This window comes from Juglans microcarpa x Juglans regia, chromosome 5D, assembly GCF_004785595.1.
Source record: "Juglans microcarpa x Juglans regia isolate MS1-56 chromosome 5D, Jm3101_v1.0, whole genome shotgun sequence".
Classification (NCBI taxonomy): domain Eukaryota; kingdom Viridiplantae; phylum Streptophyta; class Magnoliopsida; order Fagales; family Juglandaceae; genus Juglans; species Juglans microcarpa x Juglans regia.
The window spans coordinates 8,331,706-8,351,220 of NC_054602.1; the positions used below are offsets into that span (position 1 = coordinate 8,331,706).

General features: G+C 35.9%; 4 protein-coding genes across 4 annotated transcripts; 3 read left to right on the forward strand and 1 right to left on the reverse strand.

The window, feature by feature from the left end:
* The first annotated feature begins 760 nt into the window (after window positions 1-760).
* Window positions 761-2,003, forward strand: LOC121264067. The gene has a single exon (XM_041167113.1). The coding sequence runs from the start codon at window positions 905-907 to the stop codon at window positions 1,280-1,282; it is 378 nt and encodes a 125-aa protein (XP_041023047.1). The 5' UTR covers window positions 761-904; the 3' UTR covers window positions 1,283-2,003.
* Window positions 1,366-3,666, reverse strand: LOC121265633 (probable serine/threonine-protein kinase PBL23). Its single transcript, XM_041169323.1, has 4 exons — window positions 3,457-3,666; window positions 3,157-3,346; window positions 2,661-3,052; window positions 1,366-2,338 (listed from the first exon to the last, which is right to left on the reverse strand). The coding sequence occupies exons 1-4, from the start codon at window positions 3,664-3,666 to the stop codon at window positions 2,129-2,131; spliced, it is 1,002 nt and encodes a 333-aa protein (XP_041025257.1). The 3' UTR covers window positions 1,366-2,128.
* Window positions 3,667-4,922: 1,256 nt separating this feature from the next.
* Window positions 4,923-7,894, forward strand: LOC121264066 (cardiolipin synthase (CMP-forming), mitochondrial). The gene is made up of 8 exons (XM_041167112.1): window positions 4,923-5,543; window positions 5,776-5,842; window positions 5,936-6,010; window positions 6,138-6,189; window positions 6,487-6,569; window positions 6,687-6,761; window positions 7,199-7,293; window positions 7,376-7,894. Exons 1-8 carry the CDS (start codon window positions 5,041-5,043, stop codon window positions 7,467-7,469), a joined length of 1,044 nt encoding a protein of 347 aa, XP_041023046.1. The 5' UTR covers window positions 4,923-5,040; the 3' UTR covers window positions 7,470-7,894.
* A 4,898-nt stretch (window positions 7,895-12,792) lies between these two features.
* Window positions 12,793-19,515, forward strand: LOC121265997 (tobamovirus multiplication protein 1). The gene is made up of 11 exons (XM_041169683.1): window positions 12,793-13,185; window positions 13,743-13,833; window positions 13,931-13,983; window positions 14,631-14,723; window positions 14,857-14,928; window positions 15,538-15,610; window positions 15,949-15,994; window positions 16,184-16,247; window positions 17,741-17,794; window positions 18,708-18,785; window positions 18,879-19,515. The coding sequence occupies exons 1-11, from the start codon at window positions 13,027-13,029 to the stop codon at window positions 18,969-18,971; spliced, it is 876 nt and encodes a 291-aa protein (XP_041025617.1). The 5' UTR covers window positions 12,793-13,026; the 3' UTR covers window positions 18,972-19,515.

Sequence of the window (19,515 nt, forward strand, 5' to 3'; positions counted from 1 at the left end):
ACCAAGTCCCAATGGTTTCCGTTGTCTTTAAATTGTCCCATTGAAATTGACTTTAAAATGCAAATCTGGCCTATTTAAAATGGTGTGTGTAAACATTCTTAAATTGAGATGCTGAAGGCATTATCAATAAGTGGATGAATAAACCATTCAGCAAAGTACTTTTTCAATAACTATACAACTCTTATCAACTAAGAAGAAAGTAATTCTTTTTTAAAAGCAAAGAAAATCATTTATGTCGCTTCACTGCACTGAATGAGTTCCGATCAATTGCTAGTATGAGCGCCAACCACGTAACGTGGAAGAAAAGTGGTCTTTACTCAAACGACCACAAAGTCCACTTTCCATATAATAGAAAAATAGACGCTCAAGATTGGAATAAAGATATACAATTTGATACTAATAATCAAAAAGCAAAATAATGGAATAAAGATATCAGCTAGACTTAAAAGCACTCAGGCAAGATGGTGAAATGGGAAGGACAAGACGTTTAACCTAACAAAGATGATGACCGAAAAATCAAAAGCACGAGGTATTTCTATTTTGTCCATACATGATAGCTTTGGCAAGAGAAATAAAAATTCAGAAAACTTGCCGCGTCCGTACCAAGAAAAAGAAAGATCGATCCAGCCTAAAGTAGTCAAAAGGGTTAAAGAATTTACCCGGAAAAAAGTCATGCTTTCATTGCAAACACAAGGAGGCTATGATGAAAATGTCCCTATTTAGAACTTCAATCATGCAAGATTTCATGCTGTCCACTTTGACATGAAAGCATTTGAATGAGTGCATGTTTGAGTGGTTAAAGTAGAGATGCTCCAACAAAATTCAAAGCAATTCCCATTCTGATAAAGACCCAGTACCCAACTTTCTTCATCCACAAGCCTCTATAGTCTATAAACCTTACAAAATGCAGTATAAGGCCCCCACCACTACCACTCAATTCCCTGAGAAAATGGCTGCAATTGCTCCAGTTGCAATAGGCACTCGAGGCACTGTAGGATCACTAGTCAGAAAGGAAATCGAATATTTCAGAAACCTCGAGATAGATCGACATGGAAGCTCCCGAAAGCCTCAAGGGCAGATTGTGGACGTGGCTTCCACCAGTGATCATTCCAGGCCAAGTTTCTGGTTCTTGATTATGACATGGAGAAGGAAGAAGCGGATCAGAGGCACTAATGCAATCCTGCCAAGGATGTGCTCGGTTGTTGAAGTTGCAGAAAGCAATCGGCTGAACAGAATCCCCGGTTACAATTACACAATCCTCAAGAATGACTTGCAAGTCTAGATGATGCTTCCTAAGCTTTTGTTCTATGGCTCAAACAATACTTTTTGCCTTTGTTTATCTTTTCTTTTTTTTCCTATGTTTTCAGTCCAGACCTTCTAGGATGATATCTCTCTCGTCAGTTCCACCTATGTTAAGTGCAATCTTTTTGAATGATGGTGTCAGAGTGAGCGTAAGGATCCATTAAGCACAGCTTTTTGAACATCATGCTGTTTCAGATGCTCCTAGGCTGATGGCTAAATCTGATAATAATCTTCAAAGATTGTGCTTTCTTGGAGTGGTATAGTACCAAATGCTGGAGTTTCTTGTTTTCTCTTGGAGATTGTGGTGTGCCTGCTGTGGAAATCAACATGACAACAACTATCCTGGTAATTCCTATATGTTTGAAAGCTTGCAATGACTCAAAAGCTTTAATTGCCCGCAATGTTACTGTGTCTGAAGTTCCCACCAAGGATCAGCACAATCTTCCAACACAATGAAAAAGGATTGAATCAAATCTAGATTGCTAGATTCTATTGATATGGCGTTCAGAGAGATTATGAGCTATAGCAGAAAGCTGCTAAGTCTGTGAACCTCTCATCCCATGCAGGAATGAATTTTTACTTATTTGATCCGTACTAGGACTGAAACTATTATAACTTTTTTTATTCGTACAATGTTTTCATGTATCCAGAAAGACAAACAGAAGTAGAGGTCTATTGCAATTCCATTTTATTTTGCTGAATTCGTAGCACCTTCTCTCATCATTTACAGGCTTTGCCAGATTCTCAAGAGCGGTTACAATATATCACACATCAAAGGTCAGGTGTCCGCATCCTAGTTGAGGCTTATTTTAGTTCTGTCATGTTTTTAATGAATCCCTAGCACATTTCTCGGCTTGGATAGATACTCAAGAGCGGTTACAACATCACCAATCAAAGGTCTGGTGTCAGCTTCCTGTTGGAGACACATTGCAGCAACTGCAAGAGCTTGATAGAGGCCCTTTACAGGATACCTTCCTCTTAGCAGAGGGTCGGCCATTAATATAAACTTTTTTCTGTCACTAAAAAGTGGCTGTGCCTGCAAGATGAAAATTAAGATTTTATTAAGTTGTTGTTCAACAACAAACTGCGTGCCTAAAACATCTAACAAACTGCAAGGAACCTAACATTCTATTTGTCATTCGAGGAAAAAAAAAGAGAAGAAAAAGGTCTAGAAGATTAATACTATACAGTCAGTAGATTGGGAGGAATTTTTTCCATCAGTCCATGTAAAGTAAGGATGACAGTGAAAGTGATCCTATACATGTTCTAACCAGCCAGCGAGGAAAGAAGGTAGTTGTCTACACAAGTAGATAAGTACTAAAAAGTTTTGTGGAGTCAAGTTCTGCTTATGAACATACCCAAGTCACAAGGTTCTGCTCCTCAGTGTGTCTTGCAGGATCAATAGATCTTCTACCTGTGATTAATTCCAGAAACACAACTCCAAAACTATAAACATCAGACTTTGTAGTCAGTTGACCTGTTGAAGCATACTCAGGTGCGCAGTAACCATATGTCCCCATCACCCTTGTAGATACATGGTCCTTGCCTCCTGTTGGACCTATCTTAGCAAGTCCGAAATCAGAGAGCTTCGGCCTGAATTCCTCATCTAATAGTATGTTAGATGCTTTAAAGTCGCGATAAATCACCGGTGGTTTGGAAAAGTCATGCAAGTATTCTAGTCCTTTAGCTGCTCCCTCAGCTATTCTCATCCTGGTGTACCAATCTAAAGGCTCTTCATCTGGAGATAAATCTGTGGAATTAGATAAATTAATTGGTATTGTTACACAAGATTGGTCATGAATCCATGAAGCCCACTGATTCAATTAAATGAATTAAAGCCATGCTTGGGAATACCTAGAAGGTGATTATCCAAAGACCCATTGGCCATGAATTCATAAACTAACATTCTTTGATCGCCATCTGCACAATATCCAACCAAGTTAACAAGATTTGGGTGATGAACCAGACTTAACATAAGAACCTCCGCAAAGAATTCTCTAGTTCCTTGCAATCCTTTTCTGTCAAGTTGCTTGACAGCCACAACCTGAACACAATAAATCAAAGCATGAAATTGCAGAAGTCATTTTGGGACGATGCAGTGGCATGCACAAGGATGGAAGTGTATGCTTGAGAGAGAGAGGGAGAGAGAGAGACCTTATCAATGCTCTCTATGTATCCTTTGTACACCCTCCCAAATCCACCTTCGCCCAACAGACTACCAGGATTGAAGTTGTCAGTTGAAGCAGCCAATTCATAAAACGTGAAAACCCGAGCAGAAATCTCTGCATGTCCGACGTTTAGTATCCCTTCAGCCAGAGTCCTATACTTGCTGCTTCCTGCAAATAGATAAAAATGGGAATGCATGCAAGTGCAATCTTATCTGAATATATAGGATTCTTAAGCAGTACGATTCAAATCAATAATTCAGCTGAAACAACTCGAAGCTGCAAGATCTAATGAAAGTACCATGTATTTAATTATTAGTTTCATCCAGAGAAAATTTGAAATAATCATTTTAAAATGCATCTAACATCCGCAGTACGTACAGAATTAACGTCCTAAGAGCTAGGCAACATCTTTAATTGCTGCAATGACGTATATATATATATATATATGTACGTAATATTTGTGTAACAAAGACTAAAAAGAATGTCCTAAAACATTATTAAAAGTCTAGGACAATACCTGATTTCATCGAGAAGTTGGCAACAACGGAAGCAAATGTGTGCGGGCCATTAGCATCATATCGATTGTTTCTCTTTTTCCAAGAAACTTCGGGTCGATGCGATGATCCGCAGCACGACACGCAGTCCATCTCCTGCAAACCCTTTTGATCTACAAACTCCTTCATAACTCCTCAGGAGCTGACTTCATTATCAAACCCCAACTGATACATGCACGTTCACAATTAAAAGAGACATGAACACTCTGGATATTATACGTACTGTCATGGCATTTGGAGAAACTGAAGACATTAATGGGGAAAAAGGAACATGTCTTTTGGGGTTTTGTCGGGAGACGATATAACAGTTCGGTTACTAGAGCCAATCCACTAGCTAAGTTCTGCTTAATTTAGGCTTGAGTGGTTTAGGCTGTTTTGGTAGAATAACCAACTATAACTATCTTTTAAAAAAAAAAAAAAATATCTTTTGAACTTTCCTTCCTTCAGTTGCCAGGGCCCAAGAGAGCTGCGAGCCCATTTCAGCGATCTCGGGCCCGACATCGAAATTCAATTTTCGGGCTAGGCTCAGCTCTTAACTCAAACCCCGGCCTGGCCCGAAATCGGCTGCACCTCGTTCCTCCCGTCTTCAAACTTATTAAAATAAGTTCAATACTAAATACAAATTTTAAATAGATATTTTTTTTTATAAAAAAATTTTAAATAGATAAATTTTATGTAAATTTTTAATGAAAAAGTGATCTCATTAATAAAATATAATCTTTTTACATTTTTAAATGTAGCGTTTACTTTTTTATAGGGCTTAAGCTTGTCTAAAGCCTGTACAGATCATTTCTAAATAAGTTTTCATCGTTTTTTTTTTTTTAAAACAAAATTAGTTTTCATCGTTATCTTCGTACAAAATAGGAACATTTACAAAATTTGCCAAGTCAGCTACATAAACACGTGGCGCGTGGATTTTGTGGCAGTTGGACATATTGTAGTGACTGTAGGAAGTCACATTGCAGGTGACATTGCTCCCCCTGCAAAACCCTAAAACGAGAAATGCTACTACAAACATGGTGGTTTTCAGGTCCTTCAATGCCCTAATAAAAAACAACAAGAGATCCAGAACTTTCCTCACTGCTACCGCCGCCGCCTCCACAATCCCTCTCCAGTATTTCCCTCTCTCGCGCTCTCTCTCTCACCCTCTTTTTCGCTTGCCTTCTTCGACTCCCTCTCGCTTCCTCTCCCCTCTCTCCAAATGGATCACGCCCTTTCATGGTCCTCTCTTCCTTTCTTTTCCTCCCTGGAAGCTCTCCCAGTCCGCCACGCCTCTATACCTCCAGGGCAACGCTGTCGTTTTGCGCAGGGTCCAGGCCCTCAACTTGAACCTCAATCTTCTCAGAAGCAGGACCGCTTTTCCCATCAAGTTGAGCCTCGGGTCCGCCTCGCCCGGGCAGGCCGTGTTGGATCGGGTCGAACCGTCCAAGGAGCATGCTGACGCTTTTGTGGAGAGTTTCGTGAACTTGCCGAATTTGATCTCCGTGAGTCGGTTGCTATCCGGTCCAGTGCTTGGATGGTACGTTTTTTTTTTTTTTTTTTGTAAGATCGTGAGTTAATTGTATATATAATATCCCGATTTTAGTTTGTTAAGATCGTGAGTTAATTGGTTTTTATATATATAATAATTTTAATATAAGTCCAGCTTCTGTCCTCAATCTTTTCCTTTTCCTTTTTCCTTATCCATAAAAATTTATATTTATACTTTTAATTGTATTGTACTGTAATTGTGATTTCCAATCTTTATGCAGGATGATCACGAATGAGTGGTATTCTGCGGCAATGGTGGGATTGGCTATCTCAGGGGCAACTGACTGGGTATGGCACGCCTCTTATTATTTGATGGAAGACAACCCAATGTTACAAAAATAAGAGGTTAAATGCTTTTCTTTTTCTTCATCCATCATGCAGCTAGATGGATACGTGGCCAGGAAGATGAGAATTGATTCTGTAGTGGGTTCCTACCTTGATCCCCTCGCTGACAAGGTAAAATTCCAGGCCTCTTCTTCTGAGCTTGATGGTTTTGGCTGTTTGCTCCTTGCGGGTTGTATTTGGTTCATTAACCTTCCTTGTGGCTGAATTTTGTCTATTTATTATTGCCTTCTTAATACAGGTTCTTATTGGATGTGTTGCTTTGGCAATGGTACATAAGGATCTTCTGCACCGTAAGTAATTTCGGAAATTCCCCAACCCCTCTTGCCCGGAAAAGAAAAAACACATTGCAGGAAAAAAAAAAAAAAGTAGCCAAAAGTGCCCGTATAAGCATATAGTCTTGCCCTTGCATTTGAACATGTTATATTAGGCTATGGCAACAATGTTGTCTTACTATGAAAAATGATTGGTTTTAATGGATGTCAGATGGCAGTATATATGTGCACTTATAATAAGACTGATTTGAATGCAAATATATCATATAAATGTTTTGGGGAAAATGAATCTTATTTGGTTTTTGGATTGTGAAGCTGGACTTGTTGGACTTGTGTTGCGAGATGTTTTTCTCATTGGTGGTGCAGTGTATCAAAGAGGCAATAGCTTTGGTTGGGAGGTAATATAGCCTAACTTGAACTTTGCTATAGTACTACTTCTATTACTCCACTTGACAGTCCTGTTAGTAATTTAGTTGAAATCTTGATGGGTGTTGTTTAATTTCTTCTTCATTTAGTGGAAAAGTTGGTTTGATTTCTTCAACCTTGATGGTTCCCATCCCCAAAAGGTCGAGCCTCTCTTTATTAGCAAGGTACGCATTGACTTTCATCAATCTCATTATGTGCTGGATGGGGTAGTAATAATATGATGTGTAAATTAGTTAGGTCAAAGGGGGTTTTATGATGATGATCTTTTTGAAATGGACAGTTAGACAACCGGTCACAAAATGGACAGTGAGACAACCATTCAAAAAATCTTTTTGAAATTGACAGTTAGACAGGAAATAGATTATTCTGTGAAGTTCTATAAACTTTTTTTTTCCCGTTCTTGGATGAATAATCTGCTTCTTTTTCTTTGTTACGAATAAAATATTTAGTAAAGTATGAAATGCTGTAAACCATTTTAAGAGATCACCAGTGTGCTGGTGGCTTCATAGATTGGAGGAAAAGATAGTTCGCAAAGTAGGCTAGGCTAATTTTGTTAAAGAGTTCGTTCAGGTTGCTTAACGAGTAGTCCCAATCATGACAGGTTAATACAGTGCTCCAGTTGGTTTTAGTGGCTGGAGCTCTTCTTCAACCCGAGTTTGGAACCGAAGATACTCAAACATATATCACGTATTTGAGGTAGTTCAGCCTCCATTCTGGCGCGCTGAATTTTGATTCTTTTGATAATCTGATAACATTATGTCCATTTAATTTGATGCAGTTGGTTAGTGGCTTCAACAACAGTGGCTTCCACTGCAGCATATGGAGCGCAACACATGCGGAACAGATCTGCCATGATCAGTAGGAAATCTTAGTATGGATCTCTGCGTTGTAAAGAACTGATGAACACCCATCGGGTCTATAGTATTTCAATGGACAGCACCGTTTAAAGATAGGGCGAAGTAACGGTAGCAGCATTTGTGGGAGCTGGGAGTGTTTGGAGGGAGAGCTCAATTCTCATTGCCAACAAAGAAATTTGTGCGTGTAAATTATATACTCGCATTGGCAAATTTATGATAAAGAGTGATAATAAAAGATATAGGGTTTTCTTCTCTGTTGAGAAAGTTCTTAAAGACTTCTGAGCCCTGGAGTTTGAAACAGTTAAAAAGAAGTGCCTCAAGTCATTGCCATTTGACTCGGACCTGTTCTTAAAAAAAAGGCAATTTCGAATTGTTTGATGACACGGACCACTACAATCAATCTGAACCTTTGATGATAAACCAGACTTCGGTTTCGAGTCTCTGAATCTTGCTGATGGGATGGTTCTTTTAAATGATTACGAGCAAATGAGTACAGTTCCCAAGCCACCGAGAATATCTCGGGATCAACTGAAAGGAGTGTCTGTCTGTTGCATTCCATCGTCTCAGCACTTGTGTTTTGAACTTTTAAGAAATGAAATCGGCTTCAATTCTCCTGCCATGATTGAAGCAGATTGCAGGCAATCCTTAAGCTGCTTTTTGATAGACGAGGCATATTTATTTGAAGCCAATTGTGTCAATGTGGTGTTAAATGAATTAAACGTTAATGTTAATTCTTGACTAGTTTTACTCGTCGATTCACATAATCGCATGTGCTCTTTCAGTGAACTTCCGGACTTCACAATTTTCCTCGAGTATTGAGACCCAATTGAAAAGCAAAACGGGCGTAACCCTGATGCATGGGAAAGATATATATATATATATATATATATATATATATATATATATATGCAAAAAAAGAAAGAAGCAGCGAGACTACCTATCCCTCTCATCCAACTGAGTAGTGATCTTAGATATAACATGAACACCTTTGTCGCGAGAGCCCACAAAGCACTAAGCTCAGAATGTCACTTTCTTCTATGGGTCAGGGCCACTATGGGGATATGATCTTGCCAATACCAAAATATTGGAAAGTTTTCACCATATTTTAGATATGCCTGCTCCAATGGCATTTGCTCCAAGAGAACAATTTCGATCGACTGTATTCCATCTTCAAAAGACCAGTCCACTGACTCGGGCATTGAGCAACTCACTCCACGAGAGTGTCTGATGTATTTTATTAACTTCGACACTGAAATTTGCAGTGACAACCCAAATGTCTAACTGGCAGCTTCCTAGTTGATGACCAAGAATCCAATATTCGACATACAACCTCAGTACCTACTGCCATTAAAATGCTGGCCCCAACAAATTGATGGCATATTATATTACAAAAAGGTTCTTTCAATTTATCATATCCCTAGCCTTGGAATGACATCACGGTATTGAATCTCCAGTGATGCATGAAACATTCAGCTCTATTTCTGATATTTCAATTCTAGTCTCATATATCCAGAAGCAATCACGAAGGAACACTTGATGGTCTTCCACTAAACTATCAAGCTTAAGATGTCTTGAGGTGATATTTGATCTCGAGTGGTGCGGGAAATATTCAGCACTCTATCTTAAGTTTCAATTCTAATCTTATCTAAAAGGTATCAACATGCTAGATATTGCAGGCATATTACATTGAACGTTAATTAGGAAGAACAAGCAAGAATGGCATGAACTCCAGCTGCGTGATGCAGCACGCTTGGAAAATACGATTGTAAGGCGTCATGGGCTAGCTCCACTGCCTCGCGGCCAAGGACTACCATTCGATATAAACAGCGCAGGTGGCTGTTCAATTGAACCCGACGTGAATCGAACACGCATCCTTCTAATCTAGAGTCAAACGAACTACCATTGCGTCCCGGACCCCACTTGAATAACCTTTATTTGAATTTTTTTAAAATAAAATGTATGATAAAAATTATATTTTCAACTCAATACATCAAGTTCAATTTGTAAGATGATTATATGCAAATCAAATAATATCACATAAACATCATTAAAGATTGCAAAATAATTTATACACGAGAGACCCATGTACAAAACAATACCCTTGAAAATAAGACAGACCCAAGGCCATATTATTTTTTTTGTTTTTGATAACAAAAGGTCATATTATTAAAAACTAGTCAATATATTAAAAGTTTCAACGGTACATTTTTTTGTAGCAAGAGGAGAGTATCATATTATCTATACTTAAAAGAATATTTTATAATTGATAAGTGCTATTTTATAATCTTATAAAAACAAACGTTTAAATTAATGTAACTCAATGTGTGAAGTCATATATACTTTATAATAAATAAATAAAATTACAATCCAAAGTACCACATCAAACTAAATTAGTTAATAAGCTTACTTTTATCGATTTTGTTTTTTTTTTAACTAAAGCCTGGTTTGGTTTGGTGAAATTAGATAGATCTATCTCATCTCATATAATCATTATAATTTTTTTAAACTTTAATATAAAATATAATAAATAATTCAATTTTTTTAAATTATAAAATAAAAATTATATTTTAATTATATTTTATTTAACTTTCAACTTTTATCTCATTTCATTTCATTTACGTAACCAAACAATCCCTAAATATGCCTGTTAATAATTTTTTAAAAATTAGTTAGTTAGTCTCAAAGTCAAAGCCGCCAAATATACTGGTTATGGAATGGGAAGCACGGTTGTGAGATGATATATTTGACAATTAGATATTTGTTGATAATTTTGCGGATGCTACTACTGCCAGCATTTCAAACCTTGCTAGTTTCCACATTACGTTAACAAATAATATAAGGTCAAATGAATGAACTATGTGCAACGCAAATCAAAGGACGAGGATCAAGGAAAGGTGCGGCACGCGGACTCTCAGAAGCCGGACAATGTAGGATTTTCATTCCTTCAAACATGCGATTGTAAATTGCTTGCGTTGCCTTATATTACTGCTCTTCAATTAATGTTCGTTCTTTCTCCAAACTAGTGGTGTGCATGAGCATGCCATTAATCCACCCTACGTCTTACTTAATTGGGACTGAAATCCCACGACTTTTCCACAAATGATAAAGGAATAAGGACTCATGGGTCTATCTGTCGAGAATCTCCCTCAAGAATGCTTTTGAAATGTCACTTCCAGTAATAAAAGAAAGGGATTGTCGAACGAAGTAAAAGATCGTGCGTGCTTCCAGTCAAATGAGAGGATGCGGCACTTTTTACCAGCTCGTGCGCCGTGGGCGGAGCGGTAGATGCTGCTTAGCAAAGTAGATGAACCAAACTATATATATATGCCGACAATTAAGGTTAACATAGCCGATATCTCTCACCACTGTTGAACTTTTCATAAATGGATTCGGTAGATGAAACAATGCCGACTTTAATATTGTAAACATTTGTTTTGAAATTTGGAATAAGACAGCAGCTGGCTGATAAATTACAGAGTAATCAATTTTTTAATATTAGTCATTAGGTCTAATCAAATGAAATGATATATTTTATTAAAAATTAAATAAAATATTATTAAAATATTACTTTTTAATATTATTTTTATTTTATGATTTAAAAAAAATTAAATTATTTATTATATTTTACATGAGAATTTTAAAAAATTATAATAATTATATAAAATAAAATAGTTTAACTTTATATAATCAAACCTGCTCAAATATGGTGACGGAGTCGTTTGTACTTAATAAATTTGCCGACCAATGAATAAAAATTAAGAAAAAAACATTTAAAAAGGAAGTTATTATGCACAGTGCATGGTGCATACGTCGCCTAATCGATCTGACTTAATCATGAACATTGAACAAACATACCACAGACCCCACACGACCGACTAACCGTCCAGGCAGCCACGTCATCCATTGAAGAAGCTTCATGTCACCTTGCCGTCAAAATAGTGCTTCCTCTTCCTAGTGCTGCCCTCTTTATTTGAGCTGTGTTGTGTGTGGGCCCCAGTGGAGGAATCTCCTACGGCATCTTCTCACTTGCAACACGTGACACTCAAATCTCAGCATTTCCCACTTCTTTACGAGTTAAGTAATTCACGTAATTGGTGAATAGTAATAAATAATTTATAAATAATTAATAAATAAGTAATCTCATATCACCTTATTAATTAAACATAAAAATCTCTATCTCGAATCGAGATCTCAAAACTAATTTAGATAAGGTACAACAGCTAAAAATTAGTTTTTTTTAAAGTAAATATTGATTTATTTATTTTTAAATTGTGTACAAAATTTATACATTTTAAAATTGTATAAATTATTTTTTAAAAATTATAAAAAATTTATTTAGATGTTTTATTTTTTACACGCCCGACAAATCGTTGCTGCAGAATTTTTTAACATCAATCATATTAAAAATTAATTGATGTTTTATTTTTTTAAAAATTATAATAGATTATACCATGAGTGATATATTTTATGTGTCGCACAACTCTTAAATTAATTATATATATATATATATATATTCTTTTTTGTAATAAATAAATTTAACTCTAAACTCTGTCGTATTTCTGTTGCATTTGATTTTACATGGACAAATTATACTAGTGTTATAAACTTATAAATCCGTTAAATGTGTTAAGTATTTCATTTGATAGAGTATAAATATAATAACATATGAAACACGCGTTGAATCTGACTCGAAATGTTTACAGGTTTATAATGTTTATAGGTTTATAGGTTTGAGTTGAGGTTATAATAAATGATTTCTAAATGCTCTAATTATATTTAATTAATCTAATTGTGAAAATATATAAATGTAATATTTAAAAAAGAATAATGCTTTTGTATCCTCTCATTTTGTTTTTCATTTTGACTTATTTATTTATTTATTATTTACTAATTAATAAAGTAACTATTAGTATATTGATATTTTTTATTTATTAAAAATATTTAAAAATATTAAATAAATAAAAAATGCCTAGGCTAACACCCCGCGAGATCAGAAAATAAAAGGTGAGAAAAAGTACAAAATATTTCAAATAATCCAATGCTCGTTAACTGACATTTTAAATTAAATTATCTTAAATTTTAATAAAATGATATATACAGACACATGGGAGTTAATTAGAGTGCACACCACGCTTGATGCTGCGTGTCTATTGCAATTGGGATTAGAATGTAGAGTAGGGGTAGAGTTGTCCAAAAGGTACAAGTGAAATACGTATCTGCAAGAAAAACGGCCATTACAAAATAATAAAGAAGGCTAAAACAGTTAAAACTCGTAATGTGGTACAAGTAGTTGTAGCATAGGAAAAGTAGGCACGTCCCAGTAGAAGCTTAGGTGATAGCAGCCAAACCAAATGGCCACTCCGAAAGCCAATCCCCTGACCGTCTGGTAGAATTTTCCTCTCCCAAACCCTCTCTCTCTCTGTCTCAGTGGCTTTGAATTTGGGTTTGTTTGTGCGCGAGCAGTTTTTTCTTTTTTTATTTTTCGGCTCTCAGTTTCTGGGGCCTCTCTCAGACTACAATTGACTTTCTGTGTGGAAGCTCTTATCGGAGGAGCTTCACGACCTGGGGCGGAATGACGCGAATGCCACTAAGCTCGACGCCCATAGAGATTGGGGTGGTCGGAGCTCTTCTTTCCAGCTGGTGGGACGAGATCAACGACTCCACTAGGTGGCAGGACGGGATCTTCTACACTCTGTGCGCAGCTTACGCCCTCGTCTCCTCAGTTGCCCTGGTCCCCCGCCTCTCTCTCTCTTTAACTAGTGCTTCCTCTGTACATGTGTATATGATATAATGGGATTTGAAAATGATAGATTGGGAACTGTTGTAAATGTGTCCTTTGTTCCATTTTCACTGTTAACGATCATTAGAAGTTGAGTGAGTGTGATAGTGACATTAGTGATGGGCTGTTACATGCGAAAACACTAGTTAGTAGTTGCATCTAGCACCATAGTTGTGAAATTCCTAAATTGTTCTGACTTGATTGAACTTATTGTTGGACATATAATCATGGGTATTTTTCGGATTTTAATAGATCTTGTTGAATAACTTCATTTTCCAAATAGTTTCTGATTAATAGTCTAAATAGGTATCAGGTCATATTATTTTATTCTTTTTCTAATTTATTTTCTGTTGTTTTTTCAATTTATGCCCTTTTTCCGGAATATTTTGACTCCAATTGATTGTTAAAGGAAAAAGATATGCTTCATTTCGACTGAAAAGATAAGGAAACTTGTTTGAAGTGTTTTAAGGGGAATCTCTGAAGTTGGGTATCTGTTTCGCGATGTGCAGATTCAATTAATAAGGATTGAGTTGAGAGTGCCTGAATATGGTTGGACAACGCAGAAAGTTTTCCATCTCATGAACTTCATTGTTAATGGAGGTGATATTCTTAAGGCTGGTGGCGTTGGGACTCTTTGATATACTTTTTCATTTGGATATAATTTACATTCTTTGATTATGCCTTTCTTATGTCGCAGTACGTGCAATTGTGTTTGGATTTCACACTCAAGTGTTTGTATTGCACCCAAAGGTTAGTTTGTCAAGTTTCGAGAAATGTGATTCCAGAACTCCAAAAGTATTTAAGCTAACCATGCTATGTGATGTGACACTTGCATTGGCTTTTGAGTTTTGTACAGTGATAGTTCCAGGACTTGAATGTGATCAGCAGATCTTTCTTATTTCTTTTCCACCATTCATCTTTCTGAATTGTAGAGCTCCACATAGTTTGAAAAGTATGAAGCAAACCAAAAGGAAATGACTAAAACTTATCTCCACTCTTAAGCATTATTAAACAAACAGATGCACGTTCTTTTCCCTTTTCTTTTCGGAAATACAAAGTTTGGGATATTGTTTTACAAAGCTCAACCTCCTTCATAGTCTAAAGATGCTAAGTATCAAATTAAAAGACCTCTCATTTATATGAGAAAGTGTCACAAAGATGGAGCATCCCTGTTGTTTTTACTCTCAAAAGATTTCATGATATAATGTAAGAACCTATAAAAGGAAAAAGATATGTAAGATTCACTCTTTTGTTGAGCCTTATGGGTAAAAATTAGCATTTAAAAAGGAATATATAAATATATATATATATATATATCAGACTTCAGAGAGTAAATAATGTTCTCTCCAAGTATCAAGTTTAGTCTGCTGACATAGAGCTCCTGCATCTTGAACCAGGTTCTAGTTTTGGTCTTATTGGATCTTCCAGGTCTTCTATTTTTCTCTACATACACACTCCTTGTCCTTTTTTGGGCAGAGATATATCACCAGGCAAGTAAAATGTTCCTCATGCAAAAAAGGATTGTTGTTATCAGAATTTGTAAGGCCAGTTTTGCACTCCAGTCAGACGTAGACCTTTGGGGGTTTGGGGAATGTTAACCTTTTTGGTACCATTAATGGACAGGCAAGAAGTTTACCGTCTGATAAGCTCAGGATTGTTTATATCTCAGTTAATGCTGGAGTTTATTTTATACAGGTACAGTTAATCTCTCACTTACTTATGCTGCATCAGTTGCTTTATAGATGTTCCAATTAGCTTACTGATCTCTAGGATCTGCATCAGAAATGTGATCTTTTTAGCATTTTACTCATCTTTTCATGTAATTCTTATATGACAGTTATTTTTTCTTCTTTCTTGATTGTTTTCTCCCTTTTCTTTTTCTTTTTTTTTTGGGGGGGGGGGTGGGGGGAGGGGGAAGGGGAGTACATTTTATTGGTACTTATTTTAGCAGGTTATGATTTTATTCAGACAGAAGGAATCATTTTACACTATCTCATTCATGGGCCGACTTGCTAACCTTCCAATAATTCCTGTGTTGTTAATCTCATGGCAAAATAAAAGATGTCTTTTCTCTTCTACAAAATCCAGCCTCCATTAATGGATCAAGAATGTCATAAAGAGCTCCTAAATTAAAAACATTTCCATCATTTCTGAAACCTTTGTCCAACAGCATCATACTCTTTACTTCTTTTGAAAGAAATAGCATAAACAGCCCCAAACAAGCCCCCCAAGGGCCGCTACTGAAATATAATTTTACTTTCTGCTTTTAAGAAGGATTTAACCAAATTGAGGCTTTGGCATCAGGTTTGCATCTGGATATACCTTTGGATCAATGACAACACCGTTGTTGAATTCATTGGAAAGATATTTATTGCAGGTTAGCCCTTGTATCCAATGATGCTGCAACTTTCTCATGGTCAATTTTTCTGGAGATTGACACTTCATTTGCCTTCTAAAAAATAAGAAAGTTATTAGGTATCCCGGAATATGGAAGACGTGATAATCCTATCCTATCATAAAATGTCATGCCATTAAAATTGCCTACATAAGTACTAATTTTTTATGACACGGCATCCCGTAATAGGATGAGAGTACCACATCTCTGTACTCCGAGAGCACCTAATAATTACTCATAAAAAAATAAACCAAACATTCTAAGTGTTGCTTCTTCCATTTAATCATTTGTGCTTATTATATCACATGTTTTTATTCCAGCCGTGTCAATTATAGCTGCATTAGGTTTCTTGCTATACGGAGGAAGGTGAGTGTTCACTGTTCAGCACCATGTTGATTTTATTTTTATATTTTTATAAGAGCATCATATTGATTTTTATAGTATTTTCCGTTCAGTGCTTGTCACTTTTGCAATTCTTGCTACATGTTGGTATCTATATTTGGGGCTTTATTTCTGCGTTTTCTTCTTTTGGATTTACATATAAAATGTTTCCAGGTTATTTTTCATGTTGAGACGTTTTCCAATTGAATCAAAAGGAAGAAGGAAGAAGCTTCATGAGGCATGTGCCTTCGCACTGTAGTTTGTCTGATGGGTTATAAACATAATTGCTGGAATTTTTTCCTGCGATAATTTCTCCTCTTTGCTTGTTTTTATGTTTATGGAGAATATCTTAGTGACATTATTTGGGGAAAACTGAACCTAACCAACTTCCATTTACAATGGGGTGATCTTATATTTTTTAATCTAGTATAGCATTAGCGACCTGATTGGATCTGAATGAACTTGAAATTGTCATTTTGGAATGTATTTCCAATTTTTTCATGTGCATTTGCATCTCTGTACTGTATAAGCAACAATAACAAGTGTTCTACAGCAATTCGAATTCAATATATCTGGTAGAACATATGCACTCTTACACTTAGAGAGAGAGAGAGAGAGAGGCTCTTATTATGTTTGCCCTATTGATACTGCCATAAGCATGGTAATGAGCAGGCTATGTGGAATGAAGTCTACATTTTTTCCCAGCAAAGGACTCTATGAGGGTGCCTGTCCGATGATCATCTTTATGTTGATTACTATATTTATGTTTTCTAAGGCTGCATTTGGATGTTGAACCGAGTTGAGTTGAGTTGAGTTGAGATGATCAAATATTGTTAGAATATTATTTTTTAATATGATTATTATATTGAGATTTGAAAAAGTTGAATTGTTTATTATATTTTATATTGGAATTTGAAAAAGTTGTAATGATGAGTTGAGATGAGTTTAGTAACCAAACGATGGCCCTAGATCCATTAGGTGATCACAAGTTTGAGACAACCTAATTGGACCACTTTTTATGATGGGATCAGTTTTGTATGTCCCTTTATATATTGCATGCTTTGGTTTGTTATAGCTATGCATATATGTTGCATTTCTGCTATTAGAAGGATATAGAACCATAGTCAGAAATCATGGCTATTAGATCTACACATCAGATGCATAACTAAAAGCATATTTCATTATAATGAAATGTTTGAATCCTCATGAGCTTTTATTAGTTATATATCAACACTTTTTGTTGGCAAATGGATCTTTGTCGCTACAGCTGGCCAGCTTCTGTGTAACTTTCATTAAAATCTATGCCATAACATTGAAGATAAAAAAAATTCCTAAGCAAGATGCTGTTGCTTTATCAAAGTTTGTATGATAAAGATTAAATTATCCAATTGGGGTGTGTTGTCTGGTCATACTTGCCACCAAAGTAAATCCTTTTAAGTTTCTACCATGCAGCTTTCTTCAAATCCAAGGAAATTTAACAGTAGATCCATGAAGATATCTTTGTAAAATCCTTTTCTTTCTAGGATTTTCCTGCTCTTTTCTCTCTCTCAATAGGTTTATCTGTTTTATATCCCTCGTGTACTTCGATTGTGCCTTTCTAATTTCCTTCGCCATTAATTTTTTTTTATCAGTACTTTCTTTGGTCATTAATAAAAACTTATCTTACTTATTAAAACAAGTTTTTCAATTCAAACTAGGTTTTATTAATGCAAATTGTGCTTTTTGTTTCAGGTTGGATCTGTAACAGCTATATGTTTCACCTGCTTTCTTATAAGATGCTTTGTCGTAAGTGCCAAGCTATTTTTTGCACTACTTTTATTGAGGGCTTTGAAGCATATTTTAAATGCTAGTAGTGCTAGGAAAATTGCAACTCTTTCTGCCTCGCACATTCATATTATACCATAGTGTAGGCTGTGCATCATTAACACCCGTTATTATTTTAATCTTGGTCTAGTTATAAATCCAAACAGTTGCAAACTTGCAGTGGTAAATCTAATCTACAAAAGATCATAAACAGAACTGAAATTTCAACTGACTGGATAAGAAATTATCTTATGAGCTGGCTTGGTGCATTTGATATCTCGAAACAATGTGCAGTTCTTTTTTCTTGACAAAATGAAAATCTGAATAAGTGCATCTACTGTATTTGTTTCAGATTATATTTGTACAGACACAAGTAGCTTCTCTATTTTGATTTAATGACTACAAGGCGAGCTTTCATTTTTGTTCTCAACGATTGGAAATGGAGAACATATTTTTATAAATTCGCATAGCAGTTTATATGAGGATGTTGGAGATGGATCGAGTAAAACAAGATATAATGTGAAATAGGCAAAGCAGAATTGGAGATCATGTGTATTAAAAATGAGAATCAACTTTTTGTTTTTTTGCCTATGATTGAGCCTGTAGGATGAGCTGAAGCTAGATTTCACTGTTGATCTCCCAGGTTTAGTCTGAAATTGAATTAACAATATGGTAGGGTGCGAGTGTAAGAGGATTTCTTGCTGATCTAGAATATTCATCCTATCAGCTCCTGAACTTTGATCTAAGCGCATATAAACTTGAGACATTCTACTTTGTAATTATTTGTCATAGTGAAAAGAAGACAGTCCCATGACCACAACTTTGTTTATGTGTTTTGAAACTTTTTTGGTATCCTAAGCATACATCCGCTTCTAACTTAATTCACAAAATGCAGGTCATTTTATCTGCTTTTGATTCAGATGCATCACTTGATGTCTTGGATCATCCCATCTTAAACTTGATTTACTACACGGTATTCTACTAAGCTTGTTACTTGGAGATCTTATTCTGTCTCCCTTTCTGGTATTTTCCCCTAAATTAAAAAAAAAAAATGTTTAAATTGCAGTTGGTTGAAATCCTGCCTTCGGCTCTAGTCCTCTACATCCTGCGCAAGTTGCCTCCGAAGAGAATATCAGCCCAATACCACCCCATCCGTTGACAGTGATGCACACATGAGTGATTTTTTTTAGTGGGTTAGATCCTAGTGGAGTTGAGCAGGAGCAGAGCCAAGAAGAAAAGAAAATCCAGATGTAGTATTCTGGATGGCTCATGATGCAGCTATTCTTTTTTATGTTTTTTCATGTATATTACTCAGCTGTTTTCAGCTTGCTGGAGGGGATTCATTTCTTCAATTCTGCCTGGATCATTTGAATTCAAGGCTGGTTAAAAGTGATGTTTGGTCCACAGATGGAAAAAGGGAAAGCTTTTTGTAATTCTGGTGTTGTAGGTCTCATTTTAGTATGTGGTTTAGCCTTTAATAATCATGGTATTATGGTGTGTGCTGAACGGTTATTCGAAACATATTTATTTGTTCCCTATATTTCATTTCACACTATATTTGTAGTTGACTTTTAGGCATTTAGTGTTGAAGCATTGTAAATTTGAATTTAATGCTTTTGAGTTGAGCCATGAATAAGGTTATTAGAGTGAAATGTAACTTCTATTTTGTTTAGTTATTGCCCGACTCTGGGCTTATGCTCTTA

Coding starts and splice junctions, on each gene's coding strand:
- LOC121265997 (XM_041169683.1), top strand. CDS start 13,027: ATGACGCGAATGCCACTAAGCTCGACGCCCATAGAGATTGGGGTGGTC. Junction 17,795..18,707: donor TTCTTATAAGATGCTTTGTC/GTAAGTGCCAAG, acceptor CACAAAATGCAG/GTCATTTTATCTGCTTTTGA. Junction 18,786..18,878: donor TAAACTTGATTTACTACACG/GTATTCTACTAA, acceptor TTTAAATTGCAG/TTGGTTGAAATCCTGCCTTC.
- LOC121265633 (XM_041169323.1), bottom strand. CDS start 3,666: ATGCATTCCCATTTTTATCTATTTGCAGGAAGCAGCAAGTATAGGACT. Junction 3,347..3,456: donor ACATAGAGAGCATTGATAAG/GTCTCTCTCTCT, acceptor TATTGTGTTCAG/GTTGTGGCTGTCAAGCAACT. Junction 3,053..3,156: donor TTTGGATAATCACCTTCTAG/GTATTCCCAAGC, acceptor CTAATTCCACAG/ATTTATCTCCAGATGAAGAG.
- LOC121264066 (XM_041167112.1), top strand. CDS start 5,041: ATGGTGGTTTTCAGGTCCTTCAATGCCCTAATAAAAAACAACAAGAGA. Junction 5,544..5,775: donor TCCGGTCCAGTGCTTGGATG/GTACGTTTTTTT, acceptor ATCTTTATGCAG/GATGATCACGAATGAGTGGT. Junction 6,190..6,486: donor ACATAAGGATCTTCTGCACC/GTAAGTAATTTC, acceptor TGGATTGTGAAG/CTGGACTTGTTGGACTTGTG.
- LOC121264067 (XM_041167113.1), top strand. CDS start 905: ATGCAGTATAAGGCCCCCACCACTACCACTCAATTCCCTGAGAAAATG.